The sequence below is a fragment of the Merops nubicus genome, unplaced genomic scaffold, assembly GCF_000691845.1.
Source record: "Merops nubicus isolate BGI_N331 unplaced genomic scaffold, ASM69184v1 scaffold2858, whole genome shotgun sequence".
In the NCBI taxonomy this organism is placed as follows: Eukaryota; Metazoa; Chordata; class Aves; order Coraciiformes; family Meropidae; genus Merops; species Merops nubicus.
The window spans coordinates 35,191-52,880 of NW_008624922.1; the positions used below are offsets into that span (position 1 = coordinate 35,191).

Below are 17,690 nucleotides of genomic sequence, written 5' to 3' on the forward strand. Positions count from 1 at the left end.
CTGTATTCAGTGACAAATTAGCTAAACTGAGTGACAAAAGTACTCCTGACAACTCATAACTCTGCAAAGGCAATGTGGAACACAAAGGAAAATGAGCTGAATTCCATTCCTTCTTTCATCATACAGAAAATAATTTGATGAGTATAAATCAAATGGTCTTACTTGTGGAAGCCAAATGAGATTGAACAGATACCACTGCTCTATTTTCAAGGATGACTGAAGTTAATGGCAATGAATATTTTTGGAGGAAATTTAGGTTGCAGAACTATTACCACTGTTAAATGCAGTAAGAGGAGAGAAGAATCTAGTCCAAACCTCTGAATCCTAATTTTCAAAACTGATAAAACTCAAGAAATCACTTTATTTCTAAACAGAGTAGGCATATTCTGGAATCCGAAGATACAATGAACGCTAAACATTGAATTCTGAATTTAAAGACAGTTGCTATCAAAGTAAATTCTTATTTCAAGGGGAAAAAAATACTATCCAGAGAATAACGCATTAGATTCTGAAATTGAAACCTGCTGTAAACTTACCGATGTTTGTAAGAGACATGAGGAAAAACAACACCAAAGAGAGCAACCGATGCATCGATGACAGACACTCCTAGAGGAAGGGGACCAGGCACAGCCTCACCCGCAGGGATGCGCAGATAAATAGAAGATGGGTCATGCTCCAAAGCTCCACTCCCAGACGCACTGTTTGGCTGAAGCTGCAACATGCCACAGAATACAAATACCTCTCAATATGCCTTCACATGTAAAACTTGGACCCAGAGATAACCAAAACACGTGGGCAGCAGCTCAGAAGAACGAAATGGTTTATGAACACCTGAATGCAACTGCAGTGTCCCCATGTATATGTACACCAGCATACAAGGCCAGCTAAATCTCAGAGGGTCAAAGCAGTTTACAGCTGGATAAATGCACAGACTATAGCTTCTGGTAGTAAGAGATGGAAATGAGAGAAAAAAAGATTAATTCTGGCACTAACAGCAGCTTCTGAATCTGCAGTCACTGACTACAAAGTGACATTTCAGAGAAAAGGTTACTCATTCACTCTAATTGAGCACCAAGTTATAATAGAGTATATTAAATTATCAGGTTTGGCTGTAAGCACTATCTACACAGAAAGATTTAGAAACAGTACTAAAATTACTAACATTCCTGTCATCACGAAAATACTTCCTAACCATCATTCTTTCGGGAAACACAATTAAACAATCATCTATTTTCTCTGAAGAAAACCTTGCTTTTATAACTTGTTAATTATATAATCATGAAACAAAATCAGAATCTAGTAGCTCTGTATTCTTCTTAGGTCAGAAAACAGAACAAACACCTGTTGAAACCTTCATATCACTAAAAAATAAAATGTGACCAAGCACAGCAGAGTCCTGTGATGCACTACAGAGCTTCAGTTACCAACAATGGCACTGTCTGACACCTTAGAGTTTAAAATTTAAAAAAAAAAAAAATAAAGAAAAAAAAGGTTGGAGGGAGCATCCCGGAAAGCTCTGTGGATTGAGAACTGCACTGGAAGTCTACTATGTCCACCACAACAAACAAATGAAGTTTATAAAACTCTTTGTTCGCTTTGACTTGTTGATCTTTTCTCAGAAACAGTTTCTCCTTGGCCTCTCACATTTGGTATCAGTCTTGCTTTATTTATCTGCTCAATAAAGACAGTTGCCTTCTGAGAAACCTCACCATTATTAGATAGGCTGTGGCAGAATAAGCGTTTTCAGCTCCCCTTTTCTTCTTACACTAAGAAATTTCTGAAAGGCCAAGCTGCAAAGTTTATGATGTCACAGTTCAACAAATGCTCAGAACAGTTAGATGTCTAGGGAATACAGTTCACTGAGAAATCAAAAATCAGAGCAAAATTATGAAGACAGAGATGGGTAGGTAGGTATACCCAGATTAAATTATCATAAGTCATTAAATTCTGAAATACATGAGGGTAAAAGGCTTGAAAAGAGGCACCCAGCCCCTTTCTAGTCGTCACAAATTAGGAAAGCAAAGAGAAAGCCAATACCAGAGACTTTCCTAAACCATTTAACATTTAAAAATTATCCCCTATGCTACATTCCTTCTCCAAGGGCAACACAAAAAAAAATTATAACTGAATCAACACTACCAGCTCATCTGAAAAATTTTATTAAAAGAGAGACCTCCCACAACAATACTTGTTTCCATTTTAAAAAGTTTTTTATTCTTATGTTTCAAAGACTCATTTTTTTAGAAGTGCAGCAAATTCCTTATAATGCAAATAATATTGTGTGAGTGCTTCCAAATGAAATATAAGATTTCATACTACACCTATAAGTCCAGGTAAAAGTTGTTATGCAGCAACACCATTTGCAATATTGATATTTTGGCAGTTCCATTGTTAAACATGTTAAGTGGAACTTATATTTCTATACTGGCTCAAAACAAAGATACATAAAAATTGGGTTGAGAGTGTTGATTTGGTTTAAAGAAAATTAGGTTAGTGCACTAAACACAACCATATAGGTAGCATTATGCAATTCACATCTCAGCTATAGGCAGTTTTTACTCAAAATGATACAATCTAGAGGAAGCACCTCTAGGACACAGATCAAACAAACATCTGAAATAAGACTAAAAACTAGGCACGAAGCCTGAATTTTGGAAGGCTTCCCACACACAGTCAGAACAGCTAATTCATTATTCTTCTATTTTTTTTTTATTACCTGGTCTTCAATTGACTTATGATCAGTTTCCTGCAGCCAAGAGCCAAGAAGAACACTATCATCATAATGACAAAGAGACCTTAGCAGTGATGTGGTTGTATTAGCAGAGTTGTCTGTCAAAGTAAATTCTGCTACCAACTCTCGAAGAAGCGCATTAAATGATCCTAAAGGGATGGATGTTAAAAAGAATCATTGCTACTTCTTATACAAAACATTTCAGCTAGTAATCAGAAGTTACAAATCAAAGCATGTACCATTACCTCGATTTTACAGGTAGCAAACAGAGAAGTAAACCTCACCAACCTACAGTTGACAACAAGACTTCAAACAGACCTTCGGGATTCCAATGCCCAGATCAGCATTTTAAAAAGCAGAACATCCTTCTAGGATGACATTCAGATTTTGCAAACATTTGCTCATCCACACGATCATGTAAATTTAATAAATTAACAAAATCAAACAAAAACCAAGAAGCTAATCTGTCAGACCATGTCAAATCATATGACAGTGCCTGGGAATTTAATAACAATAGCATAAATCTGTCAGATCAAATCAGGCTAAAAAGAATACCAGAAACCAAAATAAACTTTCATTCTCATATCTGGTTTTGGAGTATACTAAGAAATAATGTTCTAAAACCTTTAAGTAACAATGACATAAAACACCTAAACTGGATTTCATAACATGATTTCTGTACCTCTGAAGTCAATAAACAGGGCTGTAACTTTCATACTCTCTTACTCTAACATTCTGCAATATTCATATTCTGTAGCTATACTGTCAAGGTGACACACAGAACATGAGGAATACAGTATAACACCCTCAGAGATTCCTAGTATTGTATTTGGAATTTATATCTGTATCACAGGCAAGCACCAAAAATATATCAAAAGGAGTAAGTAGAATTTTTACTTTGATAAAAATTTTAAAAGATTTCTATACCTTCATATGTCTTCGGAGGTAATAAAGCCAATATATCATAAAGTCTTAAGCGGACCATAGCTGCACTAGCTTTGAGATGAGCTCCATGGGCTTTAATTACTGATGGAATGCTATAAAATCAAGAGGAAAAAGCAACAAACAGAAATACTGCAGTTACTGAAGAGTACTTTCAGATTTCCTTTCACAAGATAAGTCTCTAGTCAAGACAAGAAATCACTGGGAGGGAGAGAAACCAAACCACAAAACCCAACCCAAAACTGCGGTTTTTATTTTGTAAGAGTTTTAAAGACTTTGCATCAGTACATTTCATAGGAGTAGACTTTGTTGATTAACATCTAGTATACCAGTATCTCAATTATCTCATTTCTTGCAGAAGGATAAGCAAACCATGCATTCAAAAGCTCAGTGACTTGGAAATCCAAAGCACAGCTGAGAGAAGATACTACTGTAGTCCCTTCAGCACAGGTTATGCAACAATACACTTTTACAAATCTAATAGCCATAAACACAATGCTTATAAAAGTTCTTTCCAACATGGACAAGCAGCAACAGCACAGTATTAGGTCAGAATGTTAATTAAAACAAACTAGTTCTAGTATTTTAGGTCTGGGAAAAGACAGAAGTGAGTAAAGAGCAAACACTGCCTACTTACTGCGACATCATTGTCATGGCACATTCTATGGGTGTCATCAACTTCCTGATCACATCCTCAGTAAGGAGCTCAGGACAGTGAGCAACAAAACTTCTCATAGCTAATAACAAAATAGTTTAAATTATATTTTATTGAAACAAACAACTTTAAAGCATGAGCAAGATACAGATCCTAAGAGAATATCAAAAAAGCAGCAATTAAAAAACATTTATTCAATGACTGTATGATGTGTTCATAAAACTGTATGCCAAAACAGGTCATGAAAAGCTGACACATTGTACTCCTTTCCGAGGGAAGCAGGGAAGCTACAGGAGTTGTCTCTGTACCACTCAGGATCATGTTGTGGTTTACTGCACACTTGCAGCCTTCAGGCTTGGAATCCTTACCGCACAGAGCTCCAGCACGGCCTTCCAGAGTTACTTGCCAGGTAAAAGAATCTCCTCTGGCCTTCTCTGCCTCCAGCTCCTTCAGAGAACGGGGAAACACGTTTCGCCAGAGCAGTAACATCTTAGGCAGGTGATACCGAACAACAGAAGGACCTATGGAAGGAAATAAACCCATAGATGGTATAATAAAAACTTGTATTTATCCAATTATGAAAAATCTGCCATGAAGGCTTTCGTTCTTTAAGCTATTTTTCTCTTACTTCACTTTCTCCCTACCTGAACAACAAAAAACAAAGGAAATTATTTCTGATATGTATGTTGAAACTGTGGGAAATAAATATAGGTAAGTCTGTTGATATTAGGAGTAAAAATAGGCAATTCTATACAATGTCATGTATATGTAATATGTAACCACTATATATATAGTGGTTATACATTATATACATACACAGTACGTATGTAATAATATGTAACCACTGCCAACTGTCTTTTTACTATCTTTCTACTCTGGTTTCTATTTTTTTTTTTGTAATACTATTTTCAAGGCAAGCTCTTTAGCCTATCCTAACTTGTTTATAAAATGAGTAGAACAGTAACTGACAGTTTAATGATCAAGTTCAAAGAACTGCTGAAAAATCTCCAGAAGATCCAGCACAAATGCATTAAAAATGTACTGCAGAAGGACAACCAAAATAGGGCTAAACTGTTAGAGAAACAGTGTAATTGTAGTGACAATAAGCTGGAAAAAAACAAAAAAAAGGCAATTTAGAGAACCAAGATAAAACACAAATCGGTATTTGTTGAGAGTTAAAGTGGCAGAACGCATCAGAACATTTTCCAGTATAAAAAAAACACCAAGCAAACAAAAAACCACCACTATTGCTGCAAAACTCAAGAATACACTTACAACCTCTCAAATACATCTTCTAATATTTCAGTGACAGTAGACATGAATATGAGGCTGGCTTTTTATACAAGACAGCTAAAAAGCTTTTAACCTGATAACACTTCTAATTGCCTATTCAGAGGCACACATGCAACTTGTTGGAATGCACATTACCCTTTATTTACAGTCCATTCCTCCTGTACCACAGTATGAAGGAAGGAAGACTACAGGCAATTTTGTCCTTTTCATAGAACTAAAGGCTGGGTTTCTAAAAACAGAGCAGAATTCCTTTTAGGCACAACACCTTCCACTACCCTTCAGCTTATGTAAACACTAATATGTCACTTCACGTAATAAATGCACAAACACTTTGTTTGCCTTGGCATAAATACTCTTGAAGTAGAGCTACTGGATTGATTGTATGTAGAGAGTATTTGCTACAGTGGCTAATCAGACATGTTGGACAAGCATTAAGTTAAAACAAAATCCGACTGTTTTTACAAACCTAAAGTCATAAGTGCTCCAAGTAAAAGCCATCCAGCTTGAGTTCGCTGCAAGGAGAGCCTGCTGTTCTGCGCAGCAGTTCGTAACAGATCCTCAGCGATACTGACCACCATCTGCACCAACGACAAACAAAACAAGGGATTTTAAAAATATAAATTAAGCCACTGCCGGCCACTGCTACACATCCACCGTCAAAGACTATCTATAAAGATGTTTGCAAATTGTTTAAATTGACCTTCCATACAGAATGAATGCAGATTACATTTCATGTGGGTGATTAGTGTTTTGCATATGATAATATAGATAGTAATATCCTCTATCACCAATTATTTATTAATATGCCAAACAAGAATGCAAATTTGAAAGGGGGGAGTGAGGGGGGGAAGAGCTGTTAGATATTGCAATTGAAACACATGCTCTGGACAATGCTCTCTTGCTAGGCAAAAGGACAATTTTCCTAATGCTTTAACCAGTTACCATGTCACACATTTTGCAAAGTTATAACTTCTAGATAAAAACTCAGTCCACTTACAGATGAAACACTCATCAGCTCACCTTTCCTTTGGCATGAGGAATACCTAAGGGACACTGATGCACCCCACCTAACAAAGCAGCCATTGCAAAACTGTAGCCACTGACAGCTTCAGGGGAGGTCTTGAGATTGTTGAGCCTTTCGGCACATCTATCCACAAAGGGAGTCAGCTGAAAAGGCAACGCCACAGCGACGCACCGCAGGCACCAGGCGGCGGCGAGCCGAGCAGCCATGCTGGGGTGGAGGAGGACCGAAGTTACTGTTTCCAACAGACCTATGGAAAAGACAGTCTACAGTCTTACCAGTTATGATGTGCTTTTTAATACACATAGACAAGTAAAATCAATCAGTAGGAGGCAGGCAATGTGAAAGTCCAGCCAGTCACAATTAAAGCACTTAAATTCTATGATTTTGCCTTTTACTTTAAGAAAAGACAGAAGTTTTACTAGCATTATGCTCCACCATGCCAGGTTTTCCCATCAAAGCTGGAGCCCAACTTCACTACTTCAAGAACTGAAGAGGCAGTAACACTGCATAAGGGAACAGGTACTGGACGAGAAGACTCCTACCATCTGCCCATCTTTTACACAGATTGCCAATAGCAAAGCAACAGTCAGACTGACCTTTGGCTTCGCTTCACACTGTAGACAAGCACATGCTGTAGATGTCACTGACCACTGCACTCTGCTTTTGTCACAGTGCTGTCTCCCCTCCACCAAGTTACCCCTCTTTGGCACTTTCCAAACCTCCATGCCTAGCTAATCCCATTTCCCAAACTTCAGTCCAATTTGTCTCCACAACACCTTCTTCAGTCCATATCTCTAACTTTGTAAACCCCTACTTCAAAGTCCCCTGCTGGTGCCTCATCTCTTGCTTCCTCTGCAGCTAATTAACAACTTCTACCTGCTTACTTCACAGCAGATAGCAGAAATAACACGGATACAGAGTCCCTGCTGTTGCCATAGGGCACAGCAGCCAGAATGGATAAATACAAGCAGCCTTCCCTGCCCCATAGCTAGAGTAAGATCAGTATGAGAAGAACATATGCATAAAGAATCTACATAATGAAATGTCTGCAGGAGCTTGCATTTCTATGAGGAAACACATAGGCATCCACAAACTGAAAAAAATTAAAACTGCAACTCTACAGTAAAAACATGGATTCAGATGGTAAAACAAACAAAAAGAAAATCCTCTCACAAACCCTAGTGAACTTAAGCCAGATAACGACCTTTTTCAAAGGGGACTACCCACAGCTTTATCTTGACAAAACACGCTTAATCTTCCCACAGAAATCTGGAATCTCAAGGCAATACAATTTTCCAGGAGCAAATATGTCAGATCTTATATAGCAAAACTATGCATTTTTTTATAAAACCATTACCAGAAACAAATCAGTGCTAAAAATCACAATTTTGTGCACTCTTAAAAAAGAGCTTCAGGTAACTTTGATCAAAATAGTTGCTTAATACTTTGTCAAACTTGAACTGAAGTGAGGATACTAAACACAATCAGCTGGACAAAGACAACTACCAGGAGTACTACAGGGATTGCTAGTTTCATCAATTTATTTCTTACCTATTAAATTATTAATTTAACTAGTTTTAATGATATTTCATGTTCATTGCTTAAATGTCTCTTAATCTATTTAAGTTTATTTGCATACCAATAGAGGGTTCTTGAATAAGAGGAGATGCAGTGGCATTCAGACTCTGAACCAGACTACCCAGTTCCTGGAGGGCACACACCATGACATGCTGGCTTGCAGCTACATCTGCAGCTCCAGATTTATTTTCACTGTTAGCATCATTCACTACTGCTTCTGCAGAAAGGAAACAAAAGTATGTTGCTTAACTACCACTTGAATCATACCTGAACAATCACAGGCTAGAAAAGGACAGTTGAGTTTTTAAACCAAAATTAAAACAAAACTATTAAGTTGGGTCATAATGTGAACTCACAAAGCAAAGACATTCTGAAGAGAAATAGTTTTACAGTTACCACACAAATACAATCATCTAAAGACCATGAAAAACAGATGCCCAGTAGTTACTATGGATAGCAGGGCATTAAGAGATAAGATTAATAGTATAACACAGCAAATGCAAGAATACACCTATATAGTGTGTGTATCTTATTTATGCACAGTAATCAAAAATATAAGCTTGATATACCTGGGTTCTGCATATAAATTTGCATGCATATATAAGGAATAAAGCTAATTAAAAAAGAAACCACACCAAACATGGACCTTTAGTAAATATTTAATAACTTCTACTCATCTTAAAGGTATCCTACTAAAGTTCCTAGACTCCCCTGTAGGTTCTTTCTCCTACACCATACCCCAGAAGCAGCAACTGTCACTTCAAAGTAAAGGGACTTTAGCATCAGCTTAATATTTATGTCTGTTACAGCACAAATTCAGAAAATTGTCCCACTTATATGAAGGGAAGCCACCATTACCAATGAAAAGACCTTCCAATTTATGATCAAATTCATCAGAAATGTTCAAAAATACGAGACAGTTCTTCCAATCATTCAAGTACATCATAGAATTTCCTGCATCTTTGACAAGGTGGCAGGAGGAGGAATTTCTGCAACTGTTTCACATCAGAAGCAGCATTTCCGACAGACATTTGCCTGGAAGTAATACTAATTGTAATAGGAACTCTTCTAAGGTTCCTAGCACCTACCCTATCAAAACATAGTTATGAGAAGAACCTGCAAAAGTTTCAAAATCAATTCTATTTCCATATGTTTAGTGTTACTTTAAACTCAAACTAGATAGCAGCAAAGGAGAAGAAACAGATGTTTCGTAAACACATTGTTGTGCAATTCCAGTTTACTTTCTCAACCTCCAGCTCGAGTTAACTCATTTCATAAGAAACAAATGCCAACACAGTTTAGAGACTCCTCTTAGTGATAACATATTCTGCAAAGAGGCCACACTTATCTTCTCTAATTCCAAGTCTTCAGGCTACATCTTTATTTGACACTTGTAAAATGCGATTGGTTATCTGTACGGACATTAGTTGGGGGGATACACAAGGACCTACAAGAACCTTATATACAGGATTTTCATTCAACACTGGCAGTAAAGAACTCTGCATGACTTTCAGTACAACCTATCCCAAGACAGATTGCAAACACACTTTTTTTCCCCCACTCCCATTCTAAGCAAATGTAATGTCAAAAGCCACCAGGGTATAACAAATTAGTTTTACCCAACCACTTTTCCAGCAGAACTTACATTTCGGATATTTCAAACAGAAGGCAGCTGAATTATCTTTTACCATAATAAGAAAATTACTCTTCAAAGTAGAAGAAAGCTTTAAAAATGGCTGGCCCAGCACACTCACAGTAACTTCCAACTGGTCTCAAAAAAGAAAAATGGTTCTCACCCACTGCCTTCATTTGTTTACCAATGGCTTGACATATATCTTTGGCAGCTGCAATCTGTGCTTTCTCTCCGAGTAAGCTGCCCACAGTTGCTCTCAGGATAAAGGACACACATCTCCGAGAGTAAACTGCCTCCACGTGGGTCTGAGTGGCACGAGGATGGGAGACCAGATCAAGTACATGAGACAAAAACGTAGCGAAGTTCCGCTCCAACCACTGACCTCCTAATGTTGTAACAAAGACAACGTAGGCCTGCAAATTCAGAAGTTACATACAGATCCAGTTAAAACAGAAACAAAAGACTCTATTCAGTTACCAAAGACAAGAGTTACACTCATGCATAATGCAGTGCAGTAGCAATACCAGTTAGTAATACGCAACCCTAATGAGGCCAAGCAGGACGAATCAATCCATTAGCCAGGTCTGTGTTGTTGAAGCTAGACTGTTTCAGAACGTGCACTGGTACAGGCTAGCAGCTGACTGGCTAGAAAGCATCTCCACAGAGAAGGACCTTGGAGTCCTGGTGGACAAGTTCACCATGAGGCAGCAATGTGCCCTTGTGGCCAAGAAGGCCAGTGGTATTGTGGGGTGCCTTACAAAGAGTGTGACCAGCAGGTTAAAGGAGGTTCTCCTCCTCTATTCTGCCCTGGTGAGACCACATCTGGAGTACTGTGTTCAGTTTTGGGCTCCCCAATTCAAGGCAGAGAAAAAAACTACTGGAGAGAGTCCAATGGAGGGCTACAAGGATAATTAAGAGACTTACAAGGAAAGGCTGAGACCTGGAGTTGTTTAGCCTTGAGAAGAGAAGGCTGAGAGAGGATATCAACATTTACAAATATCTGAAGGGTGGGTGTCCGGAAGATGGGGCTGGTCTCTTTTCAGTGGTGCCCAGGAAAAGGACAAGGGGCAGCTGGCACAAACTGGAACACCGTAAGTTCCACCTCAACATGAGGAAAAAATTCTTTACTGTGAGGGCAACAGAGCACTGGAACAGGCTGCCCAGAGAGGTTCTGGAGTCTCCTTCTCTGGAGATTTTCAAAACCCAACTGGACACGTTCCTGTATAACCTGCCCTAGGTGAACCTGTTTTGGCAGGGAGGTTGGACTAGGTCACCTTCAGAGGTCCCTTCCTAACCCTACCATTCTGTGATTCTGTTTCAGTGCCAAGAGTAGCTCCTACACTGCTATATAGACTGTGAAGCACAAAATACTGTTTGGTTGACACCAAGAAAACCTAGTTCATTGCTCTAAATGTGTCTCTTTTCAGAATGTAATGTCATGAACATGTTCTAATTCACAATGAAGGTTGGGCATTTCTGCCAAGTTCACCTGAAAAAAGGCTGAGGAAAATACAACGGTTTCACAAAACAGCCTATGACAAAAAAAAAAAAAAAAACTTGATCCTGGCAAGTTACTGCAGCATATTGAAATATATGCCAGAATGAGAATGCCTGAATTTTAGAAGATGCTGCTGCTACCTTTCTCTATTAGAAAAATGAGGCTTCCACATTCAACAGATTTCACCTACTCAAGACAGACATATGGAGAGAAGAAACTTAATTTAACAAATCAGAGCTGCAGATGTTACCCAGCAGTTGAAAAGAGAGCCAGCATACACAAAAGGACAAAAGCATGTCCTCTTTAAAAAGAAATAAAATTTTAATATGCAACTAAAGTCTTTAATATACTAAGTTTTCAAATATTTTTGCAAGTTAAGCCCACCTAATACACACTGATCAAACAAACTTGCCGTAGCATCAGTAGTAAAAGAAAGCAGCTTAAGTGAATGACACCACATGTGCACCTCACAAAACAGCTAAGTCAAACTACACTTGCAAGCTATCTTACAAGAACAGAACTGTGCATTTTTCCTAAGAGGGTCAGTGATGTATAAATGTCACTTTATTTGAAAAAACATTTAAAATATTACAGCTTACGACAAACCTGAGTAACACCAACTCGCACTTCCCGATTGACGGATCCTCCTACTTTTAACATCTCTCCACCACTCTTCAGGAAACCAGATCCTCCTCGCAGAAATCCTGTGGCCATGAGCTCCAAGACCTCCTCAAGCGTGGCTCTCTTCACATTCTGTCGCATCACTTTTGCAGAAAGAAAATAATCATTTAATCGTGAAGTTCCAACCAGTAATCTTGAAACCAGACTTAACCAGTCCAAAACTGTCTTGCAAACATACACCTAGCCAACATTTCAGATGACAGCTTGTTTTCATGCTTTAAAAATAAGCTACTCTCCCCACGTTATTTTTGATAGTTTGATCTCACTGTCTTCATACGACTACAATAGGAATTCTGCACTCTCCACTCTTTCTAGCGTAGAGTTCATAAAACCAAACAATCCACCTACGAGCTTCCATCTATTGGAACAACAATGCATCAATCAACACTGTCACATAACAGAGTACTGAAGGTGCAGTTTGTCCACCTGGAAGTGGAATGCAGGGCTTGTACCTGTTGCTTGTTTTGGTATCAGTGCCGTAGCCATGACCGTCCCCAAAAGCTTTGACACTGCAACTCGCACACCGTAGTTTGAGTTTTCCAGAGCTTTAAAGCACAGCGTTGCAACGTTCTCTAGTTCAGCTGTCCACATGAACACTGCTTCATTTTGTAATTCCAACAGGCACTGCAAGAAAAAAAGACTTACTGAGCACCAATGGAGACTATTCTTACCATTTATCTAAGTATCAGTGTAATTTTCAGGTTTATTCAGCAAATATTTTAATATGAATATTTTAAGAGTTCATTTACACCCACTCTCTCCTATTTACCCAATAACTTGGCTGAGTAAACAGTAAGAAGACTCACAGAGGTTAATACAGAAACAAAAATTAAAAGAGGAAAGCACAACAAACGAACCATGTTACCAAAGCCTTGCACGGAGGTCCACAGATGATATAGCCTATCTCATACTTGCTTACAAAGGGAGGAAGACAGTATTACAATCCCTCCACTTACATCAAGTAAGTCAAATGTCTGAGCCTGCAGTGTAAACTAGTAAGGACTTACCTTGCCCAAGTAATTATAAAATTTCCTATCATAAACAACAGGTCACAGTTCAACTGCAGGTACTTCAAAGTCACAGCACAAGAACTTCCAGCACTGCTGAGCACCAGACCCACCTTGGCCACTGCGCATCGTACAGCCATGGATCTGTCTGTCAACAGAGAGCGGGCGTTCTTATAAATGTCACGGTGACAGGAAGCTGCTGCTCCTCCAAGCCCATTCAGGACTTTCTGTAAACTCATCAGAATTTCACTGCGGCCCTGAGACTACACACACAAAAAAAGAACCCAACACATTTATGCAAAAACGTGGTCATGGTACGTAAATGAAAAACAAGGCGCGTAATTGCATTTTCCTGCTTCTGTGCAGGAATATTTTTTGAAACATTGATAATATAGTTCACTTAAGTCATATACAACCAATAGCTAGCTGGTTTGAGATAGCAGTAAGCACTATACGCAGCTTTACTAGAACTGCTTCAGTTGTCACATATATTAAGATGAGCCCAGATAATCCAACAAATTGGCCCTAGACAGGATGCTTCCAGCCTGACCCACCATTTATCTGCTGGAGTGTGGGAAAAAATGAAACAACAGTTCATGTGAGAGAACAGGAAGCCCAAACAGTCAACAGCTTCCTACTATACCTGCACACGGGCAACTTACAGTTGGAGAAGACAAAAAAATATATATTTAAAATTTTTAAAAAATCACACAGGTACAGCAACACAGCCAAAGACAAGACCCACACAATCAGTACAACTCCTTCTGACTTGTCACATATTTAAAAATAAAAAAAAAGGACATTAAAAAAAAAAGAACAAAAACAAAAATCCAATGGGGGGGGGGTTGTGTTTTCAGGACCAAATGTATCCTGCTCACCTGCAGAACAACATCTTTGTTATTATTCATTTTTAAACAACTGAATTCAGGGTACACAAGCAGAAATCCTAATACAGTAGTTAAAAATGGCACATACAACCATTTTGCAGTTTTAATTCCTGATGCCACTGTGAAGTTGTGACAAAACTCTTAAACTCTCTGTACACGCACATGATACTATCTACATGTTTATGCAAGTTTAAGTTTATGCAAGCATTTTTCTAGGTAGAAGGTAAACAATCCAGGCACTTTGATAAACACCTTTGGAGGAAGCAGTTTTCAGTCTAAATGGAATCAAGACCACATATATAAAATAATCTGCAACTTACCTCTGCACTTTTCAAAGACTTTAAAAGATTATTCACTGTTTCTGGAAAAGAACTACCCAGCATTCTGCCCATTTTTTCATAAAATGCTCCAACACATGCCACAGCAGCCCTATGAAAAAAAACATTAACCAGTGTACTCTCTTCCTGTTATCATATAAATAAAGATAAATAGAATAATGAATAAAAAACTATTTATTATCCACTGGTTATACTGGTTGATTAACACTGTGCTTTTAAATCTTTTTGTTTGTTTGTTTTCAGAAAAAGTAACAAAAGTTACTAGTGTCTAAGAACACAAATGTGGTTTTATGAAAAGATCTATACTCCACAAGAGTGAGAAATTCTGGCGAAGCATATGTTCAAATCTCAGCACGACTAGGGTTATGTGTTTCAATTATCTGTCTCTCTTCCAAGCACATGCAAAATAACCTCTACCCTTTACTATGTCCTGCCAGTTTTTGTAGATACTGAATTTTTTTTCAAGCTTAAATAAATAAAATGCATAAATTACTGCACAACACAAAATCTATAGGCACTGTAAAAATCGATGGATCCATAAACAGTTACAGTCACATTTTCCTTGTCCTGCCATTTGAGATTAAGAATATTAAGTAATAACATGCTATAGTTATATACACTAAATGCTCCAGGACAGTCACAAAAGCAGCCCCTGGACACATGCACTTCTTCATCACAAAGGAACAAGGCGTATTTTTAAACCTGAAATTCTTGGTTAAATGACTTTTTAACAAAGCTATTTGTTACAAAGTCTTCACAGTCTACCCCTTAACAGGCAAGTCTCCTGCACAGTTCTACACAAACACTGAAGTGGGAAATCATATAGGAAAAAAACCTTCTGGACTACCACTTGAATGGGGAGAATAAGTTTCAGAGCACATTATAGTACAAAACCCTTCCCACTCATACAAGTTCCTCACAGAGTCACAACAGCTTCAAATTAAAGGTCAATATCTGCCCAAACAGTGACTATTTCAGATTTTATTGTTAAATCCTATTGTTACAATAGTGTCTGAAGGAAAGCCCAAATCTGGGTTCACGAGAACCCAAATATGTGAAGCAGTGAGTGTGGGAAAGTACTAAAAACTATTTCAGCAGAAGCTCTTTGTGGCGTTAACCAAATTCCTACTGGTGAGACTGACCCTATAAGTGAAGGTGAACTGGGTAACACACACACACATATCCAGGTGTAAAGACTCTCTTTGAGAGACCTGTGCAGTGCATCACAGCAAGGGACTATAAAGTGGCAACATTTGATAGGGGAAAAAAAAACCCTTGAACATTTGGTTACAATTCTCTGGGCACAGGTAACGCTCTTGTTTGACAATGCACAGGTTCCATCGTCTTAAATGGGTACCTGAGCACAAACAGCAACAATCCCACTAGTGGAATTTCTTCATTGCATTACTTCAACAACTATTTTCCTCTCCATGACATAGCATATGAAGAAACATAAGCTAGACCCTTGCCTAGAAGAAAGCAGCTGACTTTCAGAAGGCCATGTGTGTATCAACTTGGAGACGTGCCCTCCACAGTCTCAATCCTGCTCTCTTCTCAGCTGTATCAAGCACATGTGAACTCCAAAGTAAGCATGCAGAATACAAGTGAACACACCATGCACATACACAGGCAGACTCTTCTTTACAGAACCTCTACATCCAGGACCACTCTGCTTAAAAACCATTCCCCATTCCCTAATAATAGTCAACATACAGTTTTGTGGGCAGGTAGGCTGCAGTATCATCTTTGCTCTTGATGATGTCATTACACTTGTCAAGTGTCTGAAACACAGTAAACGTGTCTCCAATGCTGTAGAGAGCAGCAAGATTTTTTGCTAGTAGTTTTCGCGTAGGTGGCCCAGGGGAGCTGCTGATGAGTCCTGTTAGCTGTTCCACAAGTTTCTTCTGTTTTTCCTTGACGTCCGTCTGTTCATGGAACAAAAATAAATAAAATAAGAAAAGTAACTTAATTCTGTGTCTTGACTACAATGCCCAAAGAAACCTATAAGAGATTGAAGTAAATCGTGTACCACCCCTACGTGCACGCAATTTAGCAAACTGCTTGTCTCACAGGGATCTGACATACATTCAGTAACTGCAGAGACTGATCCTAAATGCTCAGATTAGCTGTTAGCCTATTTAATTTTTACTTTTTAAAAATAATTACTAAAAATACAATAATACCTGGCTGGAACATCTTTTAATGCTCTTTACCATCAAAAATCTCTACTCTGGGAGGGAAGGTTTTGCCTTCCAAATATTTGTGACAATGAAGAACTCAAACCAAACCATGTGGTATATAACAGAGTCATATTTACTGCCTACAATGAAACACTTAAAAGCTACTAACTCATAGAGGCTCTTCAGGCTGAATTCTGAAATCATCCAATTATCACTTGGGCATGACCTGTCAACTATCTCTAGCATGAAATTCATACAAGTGTTTTAGGAAGAAAGGAGAAGAAAAAAATCATTAGATTACCTTGTTAGCAGCTACCAGCACTTTATCCAAAAATCTTAACCACTCAAAGATAAAGACTGGTCTCTTTGCTTCTGTGATTTGAGCTAATGCTTCCTCGTTCAGTAACAAACTATGAGCCAGCTCCATAACTGGTTAAATTCTGGTTTTGTTGTAAATTTGTGTAGCAAATCTAAAATAAAAATGTAAATATTAGTATAAAGTATAGTACAAAAATCTTTACACATCTTTAAATCCATTAGTATTTCAGGGAACAGAGTCAATAATTGTAAAAAGGGGATCTGCAGGCAACTACAGGATGCTAACTCTTAGCCAAGAAACATATACTAAAGTCTCTGTTTAAAGTGAAAAAAAAAAAAAAAAAAGCCACACAGAAGAGGTGAAGGCATCATCTCACTGCCTCTTCTGGCATACCAGAGCATATGGATTGCCCCTAATCAAGACCCCTGACCACACTCCCCAAGCTTAGGCATGAACCTGGCCACCTTCTCAACACCTTCAACAGGCATGGGCCTATCACAAACAGGATTTTCCACCCATCACAAATTTTACAGAGGCAGGAACACTGACTGCACATAGCATCACTGACCTGAGACTTCCTAGATCCCACTAGCCTTAAGGTCTGGACAAAAAAGCCCTCTGAAATCCAGCAAGCCTTACGTGCAACAGCCTGGACTACAAGCAGCAGCCAAATGACTGCGAGTCTCCCCGACAGGCAAAATTCTACAGATCAATCTCTGAAGATCCTCCTCAAACAGTGAACAGAGGGTAGCAACAAATCACTACCAAAAGCACACTACCAGTGTAAGCAAACACTCTGCAGACAACTTATCCTTAGCAATCCACATTTAAACAAAGCGTAGCTGTTTAATGCAGAACAGATAGAAAAAACAAGACTTCTCTAAAAATGATAAAATTCAGCCAACACCTTCAGCAAAAAGAAAT

General features: G+C 38.4%; 1 protein-coding gene across 1 annotated transcript in view; it reads right to left on the minus strand.

The window, feature by feature from the left end:
• HEATR5B (HEAT repeat containing 5B) overlaps positions 1–16,874 on the minus strand; it is a gene marked incomplete at its 3' end in the record, with an annotated part of 50,399 nt that extends 33,525 nt beyond the window's left edge. The window contains exons 1-15 of the mRNA XM_008945483.1: positions 16,749–16,874; positions 15,981–16,192; positions 14,250–14,358; positions 13,156–13,305; positions 12,488–12,659; positions 11,961–12,118; positions 10,020–10,269; positions 8,285–8,440; positions 6,642–6,892; positions 6,088–6,199; positions 4,697–4,849; positions 4,311–4,410; positions 3,659–3,768; positions 2,717–2,880; positions 537–712 (exon numbers count right to left, since the gene is read on the minus strand). Coding sequence (XP_008943731.1) covers positions 537–712; positions 2,717–2,880; positions 3,659–3,768; positions 4,311–4,410; positions 4,697–4,849; positions 6,088–6,199; positions 6,642–6,892; positions 8,285–8,440; positions 10,020–10,269; positions 11,961–12,118; positions 12,488–12,659; positions 13,156–13,305; positions 14,250–14,358; positions 15,981–16,192; positions 16,749–16,874 — 2,399 coding nt within the window. The remainder of the gene's footprint in view (positions 1–536; positions 713–2,716; positions 2,881–3,658; positions 3,769–4,310; positions 4,411–4,696; positions 4,850–6,087; positions 6,200–6,641; positions 6,893–8,284; positions 8,441–10,019; positions 10,270–11,960; positions 12,119–12,487; positions 12,660–13,155; positions 13,306–14,249; positions 14,359–15,980; positions 16,193–16,748) is intronic.
• Between the last annotated feature and the right edge of the window lie 816 nt (positions 16,875–17,690).